At 39.9% G+C, this 20,720-nt stretch overlaps 1 protein-coding gene and 1 non-coding gene across 3 annotated transcripts in view; both read left to right on the forward strand.

Annotated features, from left to right (window-relative positions):
* Positions 1 to 19,761, forward strand: part of MAML2 (mastermind like transcriptional coactivator 2) — a 350,467-nt gene extending 330,706 nt beyond the window's left edge. Inside the window, exons 3-5 of one of the 2 annotated variants that reach the window (XM_039220320.1) lie at positions 6,750 to 6,953; positions 12,052 to 12,163; positions 16,001 to 19,761. In XM_039220320.1, coding sequence (XP_039076251.1) covers positions 6,750 to 6,953; positions 12,052 to 12,163; positions 16,001 to 17,016 — 1,332 coding nt within the window. In that variant the 3' untranslated portion in view covers positions 17,017 to 19,761. The remainder of the gene's footprint in view (positions 1 to 6,749; positions 6,954 to 12,051; positions 12,164 to 16,000) is intronic. The other variant, XM_039220321.1, reaches the window with a different exon arrangement.
* Positions 2,467 to 2,596, forward strand: LOC120222484. Its single transcript, XR_005526059.1, has one exon. It is a non-coding gene; the product is annotated as a small nucleolar RNA SNORA11 (small nucleolar RNA).
* Positions 19,762 to 20,720: the final 959 nt, after the last annotated feature.

A 20,720-nucleotide genomic window follows, 5' to 3' on the forward strand; every position in this document is an offset into this window, starting at 1 on the left:
TCTACTTTTTGCTGAAATCAATCCTGCTTGACAGAGACTTTGCATTGCAGTAAATAAAAGAAAGTGATAATTACAACATTTTTATTAACATATTTTAAAAAGATCTCTCACATATTAAGCATGACTTACAAAGACATTTTATCAAAGTAAGACCCCAGAGGCCATGCCTATCCTCTGATGTTGGTTACTAAGATTTAGAAGATTTGTTTCATACGGTGTCTTTAAATATTTATCCCTGAAATTTTCGAGAAGAGATTTTGGTGAAAGAGCTGTTAGGGATAAAACAGTGGAATTTCTTTCTAATTTTTTAAATTTGGACATTTTTTTCAAAGAGACTTCAACCTAGCTTTGAGAGAAATAGAGTTAATAACAAGAAGAACAAGTCATTTATCCCTTAAGGAAAAGGGTGCCCATTTACAAGAGTTCAAGTGTCTCCTTAATTTTCTACCAGGTCTTGTAGACATAGTTTACCACCTTGTTGAGTTAGTGCTTCCTGTAGTAATCCATGGACAAGACACTGAATCAACAAAGTAGCACATTTGGGAAAGCATTCTTTTATGATATTTTCCTATTAAAACATGCTTCCAGCTTCCTATGAATGTAAGTCAACTTCACATGTTTGGATTGCCTTTGGCAAACTGGTTTGGTCATCACACACCTGATTTACCAATGGTTTTCTAACATCCTTGAGACCATTCTGGAAGGTAAATTTTCCATCAGTAGTCTAGCTGGAAAACCTGAAAGTATAGACAAGCTAGAAGGTTATTCCAATAGGCTGTGTGGACTTTGATCCCCAAGGCATAGAAGAATGTATGATGCATAGTAGATGCTGAAAAAATAAATGAATGTTGAATAAATGAATCATAGTAGGACAAAGATAGTAATTCTAAAGACATAGCTTAAATATTAGAAGAACTTTATTAAAAGAATATAGATATGCTTTTATTGGCCTCTAAGTCCTATGCTAGATGAAAAGAAGGATCAAGAAACTTTAACCATATCTCAGCATTGGCATACTACTCTAACTCAGTGGCTTAACCAGTACTATCATAGGACTTGAAACAAATACACACACACACACACACACACACATACACACACACACAGATGCAAAAAACTTTAAGTGCATATTCAATATAAATGTACATTAAATCCCAGGAGGATAGAATTAGAAGCCTAATTTGTAGGTTAACATCAAATACTAACCTAGAAACAGAAAACACACACACACACACAATGAAAGATCATTCGAGTTCAGGATTTAAACCAATCATGTGACTATTATTTGCTGCCAAATCAACCTTGAACTCCAGTTTCTCTAGAAAACTGGTTTTCTGTCATATAAAAGACAGCATCAATGGAAATGGCATAATTCATTCACAATCACACACACACACACACACACACACACTTTCATCTATAGGCTGAGGATATGCCATTTTTACCATGGCCTTCATAAGTTCATAAGCTCTCAAGGAGAAAATGAGTGTTGAGATAGAAACAGATTGATTTCTATTAGGCCAAGTTCTACGGGAATGAATGTAAGGCAAAGAGCAAGGCCGAATATGGAAATCAAAGCCAACGCATCAGAGCATATTTTTCTTTCAAAATATTTTATGTACTAAAGTTTGCACAACATCTTGGCAATGACAGCAAGCCTGTGTAAGGAGGTGTTTCATGTTTCCTAGCTAACATAAGGGCAAAAAAAATGTAGCAGCAGCCAAATATTACTTCAGTCATGAACTGAAGGAATGTGTACAGTAGAGTACATGGTAAGGCCCATAGCCCAGAAGCTGTGAGGCTTCAAAATCTTTTACAAAATTCCAAAAGAAAGCTTATCTCTTATTTTTATATCCTTTGGTATTGTAAAGGAATGAAACTAAATTTAGCAGAGTCCATCTGTTTGATAAGAGAAGGGAACACAGCTACATTTTCTTGGTATGCAGATCTTTTCTGAATCTTAGAGGAGGCTAGATTTCACTGGAAATTATTTTGATGTTCACTAATTTTGCCAACACTAAGCACTCTGTCCACCTCTTTCTCTGCATTTGTCCCCTTTCTAAATAAATTTTTAATGTCTAGAAAATAGAAAACTGCCTAGCATATAGGAGGCAGTCAGTAAAATGTATCAAATTCACTCATGGGTGTATGGCTGCATAAGTGACCAGACTAGGCGTTAGAAGGTCTGGATTTTAATCTCGCAGCGCTAGTGGGTATCATATCACCTGATGGAAATCATTGTGCACTGCATCGTACCACAGGGACTTTGAGGTTCATGTGTATGTGGTGTGTGCATCTTAGAATCCCAGATAAGCTCTACGCCAGAGATCTGAACCTCAAATGCCTACATGAGCAAGTAATAGAAATCAGGAAAATGGGAAGATACAATAAAATAAGAAATAGTGGGGACTGTGATCCACTGAGGAGCACAAGGGCCACTTTGTGTTTCAAATATGATGGGAGCAGAGGGTGTGCTCAGATCAGGGGGCCTGCAGAAATGGCTTCTCTGTTTATAACACACGCAACAGGAATCTGGGTTCATTATGACAAGGGGCATAAAATGTGTGGCCTTCCTATGAACAGATACCCTACACGTGTTCTACCCTGCATCTCCACGTGGCTGCTGGGCAGGACCGACAGCCTAAGGCTTTGTAGACCTCAACCCTGGAGGCAGAAAGTCTGAGAGTGAGCATAGGAGTGAGGCAGGGGCTGGAGGGCAGACCTCCCACTTGACCTGAGCTGCTGCATCAGGGCCTGGAAGGGGCCCCCTGGGAACCACGGGTGTAACCACAGGTCAGCCACACTGGAAGCAAATGTTTACCTTCCTCTCCCACGGAGGCACCTGGAATACAAGATCCCCAGTAGCAGCCCACCATAGTATGAACTCCTCTGGGGACCGACAGCCCACCAGGAGACCAGCAAAGTAAGTGTGTGCACACTCATCACCCAGAATCAGAACCAAGACCCCCAGGAATGGAAGGCTCAGTTCTTGAAGGCCGTGCTTGATGGGTTCAAGACAATAGATGTGGATATGGCCGAGGAACCTGCCGGGGCCCTAATGAGGGCCCAGATGAGCATCAGGGAGGAGGCTCTGACCTGGGACGAGGAGGGAGGTTTTGGCGATCCCTGAGCCAGATCCCAGCAGTGAATTCTAAGTGGGAACCGTGCCAACAGGGGAGGCACTTGGAGAGCTGGTGTCAGCAGTAGCACCGATGACGGACACAGCACCAGCTCCACGATCCAGACCAGAAATGCCACCAGAGTGAGAGCCAACTTCTCCTGGATCCAACAATCCTGACGACCTGCGGCAGTGACTCACCACACCAGAGTGCCTCCTCAGAGTCCTTCTTAACACAGCTCTCTAGGCAGCTTCCCCCTGCCCATCAAGGATGGCATGCAAGACTAAGCTGCCTTTGCCCTTCCTGCTTTTGTCGTGTGCTTTTGTCGCATTTTCATGTTTTGGGTATCAGCATTCAAGTTGCAAAATTAAAGAAAAAAACAAAAAAACTAAAACTAAACCAAGATGGGAGCTAAACACACTGCATCTTCAATCCTAGTACACTTACAGCATAAGCTCCTTCACAAAGATAATTGTGTCTAAAACATCTCTGCCATATACAAAATAAGAAGTAAGTAAATAAGAAAAGTACTAATCGCTAAAATTTAATCAAGTACCTCCTAAGTGCCTTGGACTGTTCTAAATTTCATCTGGTTTCATTTTCTGTCATTAGTGTAATTACTTCCAATTTACAATGGAAGAAATGAAGGCAAAGTACTTGGTGAATGCATGTTGGCTGCTCTATTAATAAGTAATTGGATGGTAAGAAATAAAAACCAGCACAGGAAAAAGCAAAGTGAGCCAATCCCCTAACCCAGATGAAGGAAGCACCCTCTAAAAGACTTTTCATCAAGAACGGCACTCAGCTCCTCTTCGGACATCACCAGAAAGAAGGATAAAAGTCATTCCCTGAGTCTGCCAGTAACCCTGTCTTCACAATGTGGCTGAGACATCTGCGTCTCTGGTAGAGTCGACACAGAACAGCTTCCTGCAATTTGCAAGGCCTGACTTCCTTGCTTCACAACAAGCAAACAAAAGAAATGACTGCTCCTGTGTGTTGAAATAATGCTAACAATTATGAGCAGCTGCCACTTATTAAGTGCTAACTCTGTGCTTGGTATTATTGGCATTGTATTATTTCCTCTAATTCTCACAGGGACCCTATGAAGTCAGTACTGTAATTGTGGCCACTTTACAGACAAGGATATTGAGGCTAATGGATGTAAACTAACTTCCCCCAGATCACATAGCTAATAAGTGCCAGAACTGGGAAATGAATTACAGCAGCCTCATCTACGGAGCTCATGATCTGAAGCACTGTGTGGCCCTGAGAACAAGACATTTTTTCTATGTGTGTTTGTCAACCAGGTGTTTTTTTAAACACAAAATCCTCCTTTCACACACAGACTTGCACTAAACTTCACATTCTTATAGTAGCATAGAAAAGAGCAAGTGGTTTCAATGCTGGTTGATGGTGGAGAGTGGAGGGCCATCTACTGTCTCCACTATATTCTCTCTCTGATTTCCTCTGGCATCACTTCTGGTCATCTTTCTCTGACCCCACCTTTTACTCCCTGTCTCGGGCTCTACGTCCCTCTCATTAGTGTGGGCAGGCCAAAGATTCAACACTCAGTCCTCCAGATACTTCCTTCTCCACCTGCACTCCAAGATCTTCATCTATTAGCAGTGTGGTAATGACCCTCTGCGCTGGTCTCCAGGCCCATGTCCCAAGTGGCTTGTAGGACATGTGGGGTGAACTGTCTCCCCCAAGAGCCAAGAGGGATTTAACTTTGAGAGGACTGGGCATTGTGTGCAGAGGTGTTAGAGGGTGGTTTTTGCACAGTGGATGTGCCTACCTCAGAGATGGCTCCCCGTATTTTTAGTTAACTGGTGAGGAGGCCTGCTCCCCTCCCAGACCCGACAGCCCTGCCCTTCTGTCTGACACACTCCCTTCCATGTGCCTGATTTGGGGTACAGAGGGTGCTCAATAAACACTTGCTACATGGACAGGTAAATCTGCACAGTTTTGAAGTAAAAGCACCATTTTCTTCAATGCTGTTCATCTTAGCTGAAAGACAATTGGTATAGTGACTGAGAAATGGAGTTCTGGAGTCAGACATACCTGGCTTCAAATCTTCCTTAACTGCTTGCAACTGTGTGATCTCTGAGCTCAGGTTTCTCATCGGCAGAACTGGGACGATAATACTAGTTCTTGCTGATTGTTTCATTTGGAGGATTAAATGAGATAAATCATGTAACACACAGTACAGTGCCTGGCCTGTAATAAGGCTCAGTGCATGGTCATCTTTAAGATTATTTTGTATCCCTTTGCTTTTGAAGTGGTGGATGAGATCTGTAGCCCCGGGGATTGCTAAAGCAAGGCCATGTTTTCTACACCCCCAGGCTGTGGACTGGTGGCCTTTGTTTCTGTTTTTGTTTTTAGCTTAGTAGATAACTAAAGAAAAAGAAGGAGGTAACAGGGAAGAGACTTTCCATAAACGGAGTATGTAGCCTACTCATCAGGCATCACAAGAGTTGCTTTATCTTTTCAATCTCTCGTAACTTCAGACAGTCCAGCTGGGGAATGAACATTGGATGTTATTGCTCCCATAATCCATTCTTTCTCAAAGAGCATTCCCTGAATCAATGAGTATTAGAATTACCTGACCAGGTACCCGATGTATAGCCTCAGAATTTCTGGAGCAAGGCCAGAGCATCTGTTTCTCCAGTGAATATCATCAAAGTGTGAGGACCTTTGACCTAGTACTTGTATCATATCTAAGACTTGCTTCTGTACTTTCTTGTATTTTTACACGTAAGCATGTAATTTATTCCTTAATTGGATACATTCTTCAAGGTTGGAAGAGTCCTTGTAACTCCACCAATGTATAGCTCAAGCCTGAACACATCATCGGGAGTTCATGAAAACATTTGGCTAGGTTTCTCTGGCCTGCAAGGTCTTGACTTTGTCAATGCCTAAAGATCGGTAGAGACTTTGAGTTAGAATGGCAATTCGCCTGTACCCAATATTACTAATATACAGTGTTGAATTTTTAATTTCTCATTGTCGATTGGTTGGGTATTCTTTTACTGACTGATACACTGAAATTCCTGACTTACTCACCAGGGAGCAAAATTAACAGGTCTGTAAGGGCAAGTCCCTTCCATGCTTCAGAGTGTTTATAAAACAGAAACTCACAGGTCCTCCTGCCTTGTCACAGAGAGCAGGGCCCCTTCTGACCAAAATGGTTTATTCAAGTTTTGAACATATGAATTGAAATATAATTTTTGTTGCAGGATCGGCAATGATATGTGCTAACTTTAAGGAAAAGGAAGAACTTATTACTTTATGATGTGTTTGTTCCTGAGCAATTGAGAGGTTTGCCATATGTTTTTATGGCAGTTTTCTTTGCGGTTCCATAAACGCCTTCTGGAATGTGGAGCGTCCACCATCAAAGTTGTATGGGAGCTTTTCGAGTGCCCTAATGTCATTAACTCTGCTGCTTTGGTTGCTGTAATATGCATTTATTTCTCCTGCATTTAGAAAGCAATTCTCTGTTCTCCAACCCATTTAACCATGTTTGGTCTTAACAAGATGAAAAATGTTTGGAATCTAAGCTTATGATCTTTGTGCTACATTTTTTTTCTTCTAATTCACAGTAGCTTCCCCCACCCCCCTTCTCTTCCTCAGGATCAACACTCTGTGGTAGGCCAGAGCACAGGCCCCAGTCCAAGTCCCAACCCCTGCTCAAATCCAAACACCGGAAGTGGTTACATGAACTCCCAGCAATCACTGTTGAATCAGCAATTGATGGGAAAGAAACAGACTCTACAGAGGCAGATCATGGAGCAGAAACAGCAACTTCTCCTCCAGCAGCAGATGCTGGTTGATGCGGTAAAACTTTCTCCTAATTTCTCCTACACGTACTTATGGACCTAACAGAGGAAATTCATTGTTGCCCATTTCTATTTACTGCCCTTTTTTCTGTGCCTACTTTGGTGATACCAGCAAGAGTGTCTTGGCTGTAAGAGAGGCTAATTCTACACATAAGTTAAAGTGCTATGGGGGAAAAAAAACTTGATTTACCAGCTGCTGTACAGTTGAAATGCAGGGCACCCCACCTCACTAGCCCTGCCTAGCCCGGGAATGTTAAGAACTACTACCGGGGGTATTTGAATCAGGCAAAAAGAATCATTCTTGTGCTACTGCCCTGAGGGGCAGAAATAGTGGACAGAACTTGAATCAGCTCAAATCTCAACTGATTTTAGAGATAGAAGAGTTTCAAAAACAGTTATGAAAGCCAGTGTGGAGTTTCAGACCTTAAGATTTGGCTTCCAAAATAAAGCATCTCAGAATGGGGGATATTTTTAAAGAAAATTAAAGATATATTCCCAACTTCCATACCATATCTAAGTGGCCTTAAAGAAAGGCAAGGTGGTTATTTTCTGAGCATTGCCCAAGCATTAGCCCTACTTCACTTTTTATCTGTTCTCCCTTCCGTATCCTGAGACATACACTCGGGCACTGGTTCAAATCCTTCCCACCTCCAAACAGCAAGCCCCATCTCCAAGCTTCATTCTCTCCCTTTAAACGATTTGGCTAAATGAAAGAAAAAAGGGGCAAAGTTAACTATCTACAGGTTAATAGAGCCAAGGTCCACAAAAATATGAAAAACCAAATAAAAAATGTTTATGCTCAAGGAACTTCATAGTAAAAGTCAGAAACCTAGGGCGTGATAAGCACTATAATTCATTCACTAAATTTTAACTAATTTACAGTGAGAAAACAGTTGTAAACAAGATAGACCCCGTCTTTGTCCTTAAGGAGTTCAGAGCCCACAGAATGTCAAATAAATAGGCAATCGTTTGCCATGTGATTAACGTTGTGATGTGGGAAGTACATCAGAGCAGGAATTATGTCTACTGAAGATCTGAAGGTGACATAGGAGATGGAGGGAAGAGAAGGAGGGTCTTCAAGCCAGAAGAATCAGTATATTCAAAGACTCAGAGAAAATAACATATACTGTATATTACAGTCTATGCTGAGGCTTAGAATATGCACAAGGAGTAGGAAATAATAGGCGAGGAGGCCAGAGATGAAAGGCCAGAGGATCGAGCTTGATACATCAGAATTTACACTGTCTGAAAAGCAATGGAGAGGACTTAAAGGACTTTAAACAAGGGAGCACTAGACTCAGATTTGCATTACAACAAAGTATAAACAGAGTAAGGAAAAACGTAATGGAGGAAAGGTAAAATCCAGCCTGGAGAGAGTAAAGAAAGTCTCCGCCGAGAAGACGTAAAATTTGACTTTGACTTTGACTTTGAAGGACTGTAGAATTCTGATGGATAGAGTAGGTAGGGTCTTCCATTCCAAGGTGAGGATGGGTAAGACACCAAAAGGTACAGCCTAGGTGTATATTTGTTGGTAGCTTTGAGATTGTAAGATTGTATTATGAAATATTTAATACATAATGAAATGTATAAATAATAACATAATCACTTATTATTTTTAAGGAATGACAAATGGAAAAAGTCTGGAGTCCAGAGCATGTGAGAAGTAGGGAGGAATGAGTAAGGAATAGTGAGCACTAAATTTACAGGTGACCCTGAGTACTGCCCTAAGGTATAAGATGAAGGGGTGTCACTGAATGGATCACAAAGTGACACAACTAATTTCTTCCATAAGTCTTCTAGAAGTTTTGAAAACTCTTCCTATCCCATCTACTCTCTCCCTTTTTTGATGTTCATCAACTACACAGTGTGAAAACAAGGGCTATAGAAGAGAAAAACGTACAATCTAAGACTGGCACACTGGGCACACTTTTCATTATTCCCACCAGTACTTCTAAAGTGTTGAATTACAACATGCAGAGTTTGAATTTCTAGGTTTTTAGCTGTGATTAAAAGGCAAGGAAACACACCATGAGGGTCTTGTCCTGGCACTGGCCAACTCTCATTGGGCTCCAGTTGAGTAACCACTGGGACAGGTGCAAAGGGCATTGGCATAAGCTGTGAGAGATGAATGACAATGAGCTGTTGGTTTTGTGATTTTTACAAACCTTTCACATTTCTCTTTGTTTAGATGCCATTGATGTGCCTGTGCTTTTTAGCATATTCAGGAAGAAATAGTCTTTGATACCGCTTTACATTAGCATATGCTTTGTAGTCATTTCCATTCAGTTGGCAAGGCCAGAAAGGCGCCTAAATTGATACATTTTCTCATGAATGTGTGTTATCCTTACTCTCCATTATTCTCCCACCAATGAAGAAGAACAAAGAGGAAAGATGAGTAGTACTTAACACAATGGGCATTATAATAGCCAATACAGTTTGTGTACCTACTGTGTGCCAGGCACCATGCCGAGCTTTTACAGAAGTGAAAGATTAATCCTTATAATCAGAGTATGAGGGAGGTTATAGAATTATCTGCATTTCACATTTTGAGATGGCAACACCAAAGCAAGACAGATGAGTGCAACAGAGATTATTTCTTTGGTAGGTTTTTAGGTCCAAGTCATTGGGTTGAGTTATAGGATCCAAGTTCATGAGTGGATAAGTTTCATTTCATGTTGGACAGAAGTAATCTTAGGGATGGACTGTGAGTTTACACTTACAGAATGGGAATGTCCTCCTTTTGCATGGAAAGGGCATGAGAAGAGTCTGCATTCTTTGCTACCCCTCAGCATGAAGTGACAGACAACATGGCAGTTCCACAATAGTCCATACACAAGGCCATTTGGTCTAAGTCATTTGTGAACAAGTAGTTTAAGAAACCCACGCTTCCACAGATGTATTGTTAACCCTTTGAACAACCTGCGTTAGACCCCATGCAATAAAAAGTTAGTAAGTAGATTGAATACTCATAAAAATAAGTCCAGATTTGAGACTGGGACTTTCATGGGGAACTGAAAGCCTGATTCTCTCTCTTTCTCTCTTTCACACACACACATGCAAACACGTGCGTGAATGTGCAAATCCTGTTTTCTTTGATTTAAAAGCAGAAACACCTAATTCCCTGAGAAAAAATGATAGATGCTTTTGAAAAACAGAAGAATTCAGAAAGTCTCATGCTTGGCAATAAAATCAAAACTGTCAGCTTGCACAATAGTTTATAACAGGAATGGTTGAACATCACCACATTTGGGTTCATGGAACATCTCAAGCTGTTTCTTAAACATTTAGGGTTTGGGCAAAACCATAAAGAGTTTCACCAACCACTTTTTTCCTTAATTTGTAAACCCATATTTAAAAGAAATGCAATCCATATGTTTCTGATTCATTTACACTTAGCTTATCAAAATTGTGTTTTATACGAATTACTTGATGCCCAAAAACCCTGTTGAGTCTTTCAAGTTTTTTTTCTTAGAAACAAGAATTTGAACTTAATTTGTTGTTGTTTTAAGGCTATTTTTTTCCTTAAGAGTAGATTTCTTCTGCTTGGAAGGTTTGGTATTTGATGGGAAACTGAGAAATACATGATTTAAGTGGGATCTAAGTTAGTCCACATTTGGCTTCTATCTAATTTATCCATCTATCTTTACAAGGTTCTCTTTTCTACTTATTGACTTTTCTATAATTATATTGTTTTGTCTACCTATGTCAGTTGTGCTTATCTTTGAAAATGGAAGTTGCTTTGAGGTTCATACAAAGTTGCAGTAAAGCAATTCTAAAAACATCCTGATCCATGCTGAGAAAGAAAATAATTGATATGACACTCACAGCTAGGCCATTAAAGACATAAACAAGCTTGTAGAATATTAACCCTAGATGAGGTTACTCTGAGACCATGACAAAATGAGACAAAATAAGGCCACTTTATAACTTTGTCTAAATATAAATACAAGGTCACTGTGTAACCCACAAAAATACCAACCCCCTTTTGCTAAATAAATCATGGAATCAACTTCACTTTCTGACAGCTTACAATCTAGAACAAATCCTTGCTTCCTTAGAGCCTCCCTAAATCACCCAGTCAAAGCCCAAATACTATGATAGCTTCTTTCTAACACACTAGTACCAAGACACCACTTGGATTCCCATGATGTGCATTCTCCCCTGCTGCAATGAGAAAGAAACTCAGTAGGTGTGTTCCTGGTGGTCTTTGGCTAAGGGCATTGATAATATAAAAAGAATGTGCCTATTTCCTCTTTTAGCTCCCAAATTCACCTACTATAAAGATATAATGGTGGCTGATTCCAGTAGGAAGAAAAGAAGGGGGCCTGGGAAATTTTTGTGCTTTGAGAGAATGGGACGCAGAGAAACAGAAAAACAAGTATTGTATTGTGTGGCAGGAAAAGAGTCAGTCTTTGACCCAGGATTCAGTTTCTGTTCTCCCACTCTGTGATCTTTGTCAAGTTACTTGGTCCAAAGAAGCTTCCATTTCTTCATCTATTAAGTGGGGATAATCACAGCTATCTTCAAGGACTCTGTTTGAGGGGGAGAAATGAGGTAATGTGCTTATAGTGTCCCTACAGGTACCTGATAGTTAGCTCCTGACATCTCCTAAGTTATCTCCCAACGTCTCCAGACTTAGCAAATAAAAATACAGAATTCCCAAGTGTCTTGTATTTTCTCTGGCAATCCTACTCCTAGGCTTTCCACACTCTGTGGGACCAGAATTAAATAATAGGTACCAGAGCACATCAGGTGTGCTACAAAAGAAAACCAGAAATACCCTCTCAAAAAGCACAGGGATTTAGTTTTCACTGAAGTCTAATTGCAAAACAAAGAAAATGAGATTAGTTCCTAGACCCAAAACACATGGTGAATGTCAAGGAGAAGTAGAAAGTATACTTCCCCGCAGGAAATTTATTGACACTGAAAAGGCTTATCTCTGAATTGAGACCTACTAAATAAGGTTTGCAATACACAGCAATGATGGCAAAATTGTTCTCATAGTCTTACTTTTTTGAATCAACAGTCTGTAAATGTTTGCAAGTGGGAAGGTAAGCATGTGACTTAATATGATTTCACTTGTGTTTATTTTCAAGGAGAAAATTGCTCCACAGGATCAAATAAATAGACATTTGACAAGGCCACCTCCAGATTATAAAGACCAAAGAAGAAACACAGGCAGCATGCAGCCAACTGCCCAGTATTCTGGTGAGTGTTCTTAAAAATTGATAAAAATCATAACTGTAGAAGAAAGAAACTTGTTTGATATTTCCTCCTCTCCCCACCTCATATTGAAATATAACATCTTTCTCAGGATCCTTCATTAGCTCCCATTTAACTTCCAGATCAAGGCCAAACTGGAGTATTTTTTTTCTCCTTCCATCAGTTCTTGCTGATTCTCATTCCGCACCCACAAAGTTCACTGCCCTCCAGATTACCCCTAAGAGTTCAAAAGAGCTTAGCTATTTCCTAACCGCCTGGTTCAACCATTCTGCTCCCAGCAACATATCCAGACTCAGGTCATGTAAGGGAAGCAGACATTTCTCCCTCTTGGGACTTGCATGAAGTCCAATCTTCTTGTCCCGCTGGGATGAGTAGTCCTGCCACCAAGACATAATTGAAAAGCAAATGCGGTCTTCATGAAGTCTCTCAAAAAAATCAAAGGTGGACTACATTTAGGATATAAAGTAAAACCTCCTAATAGGTCACTCGATGTAATGTAGGTAGTGGGCACTACCCCTAAAATCTCTCTTCTCCCTCTCCTAACCCTAAAAGAACCTCTCCTAGACCTAACCCAGACTCTTCTTGCCTTCTCCTATTTAGAATGGATTCAAGTCCCATCTGCCCAGAACTCTGCACTTTCTCATGTAAATTAAGCTTGTCCTCAATTTTTCCAAGCTCTCTCTATTTTACCTGTTACCTTCATCGATCCAGGACGGCATACAGATGATTATCTAAAGGAGGTGCCATGAATACTCCTGTTTTTAAAAAATATTTTCTGGTCTTCTTATGCGTGGTTATAACTATATTGTTCTAATGTATTTAAGCTCTTTAAATGTTCCAGACTGCCTCTCACCGCTACAATTTGGAATGAGATTATATGCATTCCACTCTCTAAGATTACTTTGTCTCTGGCCCCAAACTGGGTTCTCTATTTGATTCTGTCCTCAAAGTGGTTAAAAGACAAGATGGAGGTTCCTTTGGAACATGGCTTCTTGCACCATGGCTTATCAGTGGCCATGGGGAAGCTAGGAGCCCTTTGAAATATTCTGCAAAATTCAGGATGGATGTTTGGCCTTTTCTTTTCCCATTCATATAAGCGAATCTCAAAGATGGTAGTTTTCATGCTGGTTTGGTGGCTGTACCATGTTGTCAGGGATCCCGGTTTCTTTTGTCTTTCTGCCCCACCTTCTTTAACGTGTAGTTTCCCTCGTAAGGATAGCCTGTGGCCACCACACCTCCATCCTTCACATCCATATTCCAGACAGAACGATGAAAGAAGGGAAAAGGTAAAATGGCTTCCCAAATGAGTCAGATTCTCTTTTTAAAATAGGCTTCTTGGGCTCTTGCTCAATAACTTCTACCTTTAGCCAGAATTTATTCGTCTGGACCCCTCCATCACCAAGGAAATTTGGGAAATGTGGTTTTTTCAGCTGAACACATAGCTGCAAAATCAAGAGTCTGTTTCTAAGGGAGGCAGGGAGGTTGGACACTTGGTGGGTACCTGCAGGTCACTTTTACAGTGCATATGGGCATTTTCCTAAACGAGTGATCCTTAGCATCCAGTTGCTGACCCCTAAATCGGTAAGAGTCATTGCTCTAGAGCATTGTACTTCCCATGTCTTTTGAGAATGAAATAAACACAAACACAACACAAACTCTTTTATTGTTTTTTACTTTAATTTCAGTATAGTGATAATTACCTTGGCCAGATCTTAATATAAGAAATGATGTATGAAAAGCACATGGAACAATTTTAACCACATATTAGGAACTTCTAAATATTAACTGTGATTACTGTTTCATGATCTTTACGGAAATTCTCCTGATTCTGGTGGTTTAAAAAAATTGCCCTCCTCTTAAACCTTCTCAGTGCATATTGTTAAAATAGAGACCATCTAGAGGGAATGGTTTTTAAAATCTTTAAATTTTTTCCATAGCACTTTCATAGTGTTACTTCCCTTCTCATGAAATCTTTTGATACCGACGTGAGGTTACTTACTCTCATCAGCTGTCTGTGAACTCTTTGCTGTTCAAGCATCTCATACCTGACTCCAATCCCTCTTCATCAAACTCTCACTGCCCTACCAGTGCAGGGCTCTGTGCTCATTCCGATCATACAAGGAGATACAAGAGACTGCTCCTGCCTTCAGGGGGTGTATAGTCTAGTGGAGACATATTTTAAAACAAAATCAAGGACTCAGTCTATCCGGCTCTATGCTGTGCTAGCTATCCCCAAGCAGTCAGAGTACCCCAGGGCTACAACTACAGCCATGTTCTCCTCTTACACCACTGTTCTGAGATTTGTATGTGTGTCTGATTCTTGTTTCTTAGTATTTCTGATTCTCTGGACCTCCCTGCATCTCTGCAGGGAAAGTACTTTAAAAGAGTACCTTTCTCCAAGTTACACATGTACTTCAATCTCTCATTTACTCATTCAGTCAATACTAATTGAATACCGACTGCACCATCCACTAGGCTTAGAGAATATGACAGTGAACAAAACAGGCAAAAAATATTTTCCACCCTGGAACTTATCACGTATAAGGCACTTATTTTTATCCTTTGAGCATTCCAGTTTTGCTTCTCAAGATGTCTTCCCAGGATGACTTTAACCTCCCCAAGTCAGGAAGATTTTTATGTGTTGACTAATCACTACCTGATATGTGGAGCCTCCCTATTCAGCAGCCTATGATTGATGGTTCTACATTGGGGTTCTGTGGATTTTCTAAGACAAGAGCTTACTAAGTGCTGAATGAAAATTTCAAAGAGCAAATCCTGCTGGAAAGAGCAGGCTGGAATATCCTGGAAAACTTAATGTAGGAGCTTAGACCTTGGCCTGAGCCTTGAATAAAAAGTAGGGCTCAGTGAGTTAATAAGGGCATCCTAGGAGAGGGAAATAGCATGAGCTCATGGTGTGTGGATAACAATGCAATAGTGACTATACCTCCTGGAGCGGAGGACTTTCCGCATGGAGATAATCAGTGGAGCACGGAATACCTTGAATTCTAGATGTTTAAAGAGATGGGAATTTACCCTTTGGACACTTGGGGGCCACTCATGGAAGCTTCTTGAATGGGGATAATGTAGACGGATAACTGCACATGATTTTGAAGGCCACAGGTTTGGAATATTAGTCTAGTAGCCATGTATGGGATTCATCCACACTTTCTTATTGGAACCCTGAGGCAACCCGTGGCATGGATTTCACAACAGCTGGTTAATCACAGTCTGGTCTCAGAACAGAGTAAAGCTAATTCCAAATAAAGAAAGATTGACTAACACCTCTTCTCAAAGACTCCAGAAGAGGAATAAAGTAAAACCTAAAAACCAGAGCCATTTTAGTATAGTCTTTTTTCTAGAATATATAAACTCTTGACCAAGGGGTGACCTAAGTGATACTTCCCTCACAAACTGTCTCACTTCTTTTATGTAATATCTGTGATGATTATTTCTCTTTATTTGTTCCTTCACCTGAAGACAGTTTCAGAGTTGATAAGTTATGGCAAATTGCTATAATAGAGGAGATAACCTCTGGTTATAAACTAATATAATTGGGGGCACCTGGGTGGCTTAGTCGGTTAAGCGTCCGACTTTCGCTTAGGTCGTGATCTCGCGGTTCGTGGGTTCGAGCCCCGCATCGGGCTCTGTGCTGACTGCCAGCTCAGAGCCTGAAGCCTGTTTCAGAATATGAAACACACTCTCTCTCTGACCCTCCCCTGCTCACGCTGTCTCTCTCTCTCTCTCTCTCTCTCCTAGAAATAAATAAAACATTAAAAAAAATTAAAAAAAAAAACCCTAATATAATTGTCTTCTTTTTCTCAGGTGGCTCATCAACCGTGAGTTTAAACTCTAACCAGGCTTTGGCAAACCCAGTTTCAACACACACCATTTTGACTCCAAATTCCAGCCTCATGTCTACTTCCCATGGGACAAGAATGCCATCATTACCCACAGCAGTTCAGAATATGGGGATGTATGGAAATCTGCCTTGCAGTCAGCCTGGCACATACAGTGTCACTTCAGGAATAAATCAGTTGACCCAACAGAGAAACCCAAACCAACTGATGGCAAATCCAAACAACCCTCTGATGCCACGGCCACCTACCTTAGGGGCAAGTAATAATAACAACGTGGCCACTTTTGGAGCTGGACCTGTTAGCAATTCACAACAATTAAGACCAAATTTAACCCATAGCATGGCGAACATGCCAGCACAGAGAACATCGAATGTTATGATCACATCCAGCACAACCGCACCGAACTGGGCCTCTCAAGACACAGCAACCAAACAACAGGAAGCTCTGAAGTCCACAGCAGTCCGCTTCCCCACAGGTACACCTGCAGCCTATACTCCAAACCAGTCACTGCAGCAGGCAGTGGGCAGCCAGCAGTTTTCCCAGAGGGCAGCGGCCCCTCCTAACCAGTTAACACCAGCAGTGCAAATGAGACCCCTGAACCAAATGAACCAAACATTAAATGGACAAACCATGGGTCCACTCAGAAGTCTGAATCTCAGACCCAATCAGCTAAGCACACAGATCTTGCCTAATTTGAACCAGTCGGGAACAGGGTTGAGTCAGCCGAGGACAGGCATCAGCCAGCCACCCTCCATGACACCAGGTAACTTTCCTTCACCCAACCAAAGTTCCAGAGCTTTTCAAGGAACTGACCATGGCAGTGACTTAGCTTTTGACTTTCTCAACCAACAGACCGATAACATGGGCCCTGCCCTGAACAGTGATGCTGATTTCATTGATTCTTTATTGAAGACAGAGCCTGGTAATGATGACTGGATGAAAGACATCAATCTTGATGAAATTCTGGGAAACAACTCCTAAAGGAGAAGAGAGGGACAATTAATACACTCTAAGCACTAAAAGGCAGAATTTTACAAGGACTTTGTAAAGGCCAAACTCTTGATTTTTCGTTGGACGCTATGAAGACAACTTGGCCTAAAAATGGAAGCAGAAAGTAACTGTAGTGCTCGGTTCAAACACTTGTTTTAAATCTCAACCCTGAAAGTAAAATATTGGGATCACTTTTCCCTGTCTAAGCTCCAGGACACAGTATCCAGTTTACCCAAACAAAACTGTGATGTTGATGTATAATTAGTTGTGTAAAATAGGCTTCCCGAGCTCCTTTCCTCCCTGAAAGAAAAGTAATAGACCTTGTAGCTCGTTAAATCTCATGTCACATGGTTCCATGCTAGTTCCAAGCAGCAAGCAAAAAATTCCTTAATTTGCTCTAATAGATAGATGGAAGTGTGATTTAATCTTTCCACTCTGTCTTTTCATTTAGTTTTCCTAAAACCTCCAGGGTAGATTGAAATGTTATAGGTTTGTTTGGAGTCACCAACTGGTGTCCTAAGTAGAGGAAAGCCAGAGAAACTAGAGAGCAGCCAGTGGATTATAGAATTTCTTCCCCAGGTTCACCTCTCACTTTGTCAATATTCCCACATATGCTACACTTTAGCAACGTGCTGTGTCTAGTGATGAAACAAGATTGCAGGGCTATCCAACTTTATCTGGGCTTCCACAACCAATTTCTGAATCTGTTTCCAAGTCTCAGATACAATCACAATCTGTCCTAATCATACTGAAATATTAGTGCATCCCTGTCTGCATCAGATTTCACTATTTAAAAAAGAAAACATCCCATTGGACAATGCTATAAAGGAGACTTATTTAGCCCCGAATTACCTGGGGTGTTACCTATTGTGATGATGCCTGCTGGTTAGTTCCCTCACTCAAATTGAGCCTTGTCTTCCCTGCTTATTTTGATGACCAGAGATAGATTTGTTAGCAAACTGAAATAAGAAAGTATATTGTTTTGATTAGAGATAAGACACAGAAGATCAGGACAAGAAAAGGTGGGTATGGATGGGTACAGTCTATTTCATAGGGTTTGAAAGAAAGCATAATTGAGAGAGAAAATAATCCGTCCTGATTTGGGCATATTGTTTGGTTTAACAGCTAAATAGAATGTAGCAATCCATTCATTCTTTGCTCCCTGATGTGATGTATCTTCACCACATAGGGATGGACCCTTCATCTCCAAGTCTTCTCCCTCAGGGCTGAGCACTGTATCAAAGAAAGAGCTTTGGCTGAGTCATGTAACCTCGGTGCCCACACACAGATCAGCTGTAAAATCAGGAGTATGTGTGCTGATTTGGATTGGATGAAAAATATCACTATTATTTTTCTCATTACAGAAGAACATAGGTTATCTTCAGCTTTTTTAGTTATACATCCACATATTCAATCATCAAATGTAATTTAACTGAAGTTGTTTCACAACTAAGTCTTTACATATCTGTTCTAAAAAGATCATATTTTGAAAATTCTGCAAAGCCCTCTGCCAATCTTTAAAATGTCTAGAAGCACTCTTTTTTCTTTTACACAATACCAACGTCACTGGCCCAGAATCTCTTCTGTGCTAGGTTGTAAATATGAATAAATTACTTGTTTTGTAAACTTTTGTAAAGAATATTTTGGTAGAAATACTTAAAACATATTCTTTGGGTTATATTTATACATATGTGAAATAAATATACTATCAAAAGGTTATATTTTATACAAAAAGTAAATTGTTACCTTTTGTATGCTAATATACAAAGTTTTGTATAATATGATGGTTTATTTTTAGCCCTACACTTAAACCATAAGAGGTCAAGTGAGAACTTTTGAGAAACTGTCAAGAGGCTTGTTAGACAAATTTATATTCCGAAACCTTAATAAGAAAGCATTCCAGGTTTCAATTTTTTCTTTTTTTCCCCTGCTCCCAAATTCTTTTTTAAACCCATAGTTCTGTGTCTTATTGATTATACTGCTGTGCACATTGTATCGGTTCTTGCTGCATGTGATCTACTGTGTGTTTTCCCATTTTATAAAACAGTGTTTCTCCATGCAAAAAAGGAAAAAAAATGTACATATAAACACTTTTATTTTATGACCCCTCCATGTTACTGTATATATCTGCCAGCACTTCCCAGGTACACTCCTGTGATTCAGCTTATTTTTACCCTAACATAAATAGTATGTTTTGTAGTAGCTATCAAATTTAAGAGAGAAAGCAATCAGAATGTTTGGATTTTCTTCTATCTTAATGTGAATTTCATAATTAATGTCTATTTATTCAGCTATTCATTAAAATACAGGATTCTTTGGAAAAAATGGTGTAGTCCATAGTTTCTGTTCTTCTGGCAGCCTATTACCAAAGATGACGTAATTTTCCTGAGAGCTGAGATAATGACAATTTGATAGATATAATGTAGCCAAAACTTTAAGATTTACAACTTAAAAGCTATTGGAATACAATCTCCCATTTATAGAAATACCAGACTACTTAATTGTTGGCATTGTTTATCATTCTGACATATTATACAGGAGGTAGAAAACATTTTCCTTTTTTTTTTTTTATTCAAAGACTAGAAAGCAATTTAGGCAAATAATTCATTCTTGGCTTTGTGTTAAGCCCAATGAAGATAAATAACTCTGCTCTAAGTTAATGCATTAATACTATTTGCATTACTGTAACTGTACCCATAACTTTAAAGATTTCAAGTTGTAAAACAAGTATTTTGTATTGTGTGTAATTTCATGTGTTAAAAAATAGTTTTAAAAAATTCAGCAGTGGTTCTCTTGTATGAAATCATACTTTCAGTCACCAACAATATTGTTGTTGTATCACAGGAAGTTCTGAGAATTATTAATAGTGATGGGTAGATTTATTCTCTGGGAAGCTTCTCACACTAGTGAAATACTGTCTTGTCTCTTTTCAATGTTCATTAGCTCACTTAGAAAGTTTGTGGTAAGATCCTATATGCACAACACTACTCAATACTGAAGAAACATTCCCTAATTCTCAGGCATGGTGGACTTAGCCTGGGCATTTGTTCAGACCAGTCTGAGCAAACACAAAGCCGGGTACATGCAGCCTCACTAAACATATTTACACATTCCTACTTGAGAGTCTAAGAGGTTAACAAAAAGATGGGTGGAGGCAATGGGAACCCTTCTGACCAAATGTTCTTGCTCCCCTGTTGAAGGATGTTGCTGGGGTTCCATTGTCCATTTCCCCTCTGCCAGAAAGATGTGTGACATTATCCTTTTTATTAGTGTTATTAATGGAGCAATAATAAAACTGACATTTTATATAGTCCCTGTCCAGTGACTCTGAAAAGTTCAATAGTAAACAAATAAAATTGACACCAATTAAAAAAATACACACAAATTAAGAGAAAAAATTAAAAAATAAAAAAACTTAAAAAAATTAAGAGAAAGAAAGGTATAATTCTAAAATTACCTATGAATCCCAGTAGGTACCCATGGCAGTAGATCTGAGGAGAGGTGATTAGAGAGTAAAAGAAGTGTGTGAAAAAGCCAGAGCTCTGCTTCTCCACCAGCTCAAATTGCTAAAGGCAGTTCAAAGTCTTTTTATTTATTTGTTTGTTTGTTTATATTTATTTATTTTAGACAGATCAAGTGCAAGTGGGGGAGAGGGGCCGAGGGAGAGAGAAAGAGAACCATAAGCAGACTCCATG

This window comes from Hyaena hyaena, unplaced genomic scaffold (genome assembly GCF_003009895.1).
Source record: "Hyaena hyaena isolate Hyena2069 unplaced genomic scaffold, ASM300989v1 scaffold_882, whole genome shotgun sequence".
Lineage (NCBI taxonomy): Eukaryota > Metazoa > Chordata > Mammalia > Carnivora > Hyaenidae > Hyaena > Hyaena hyaena.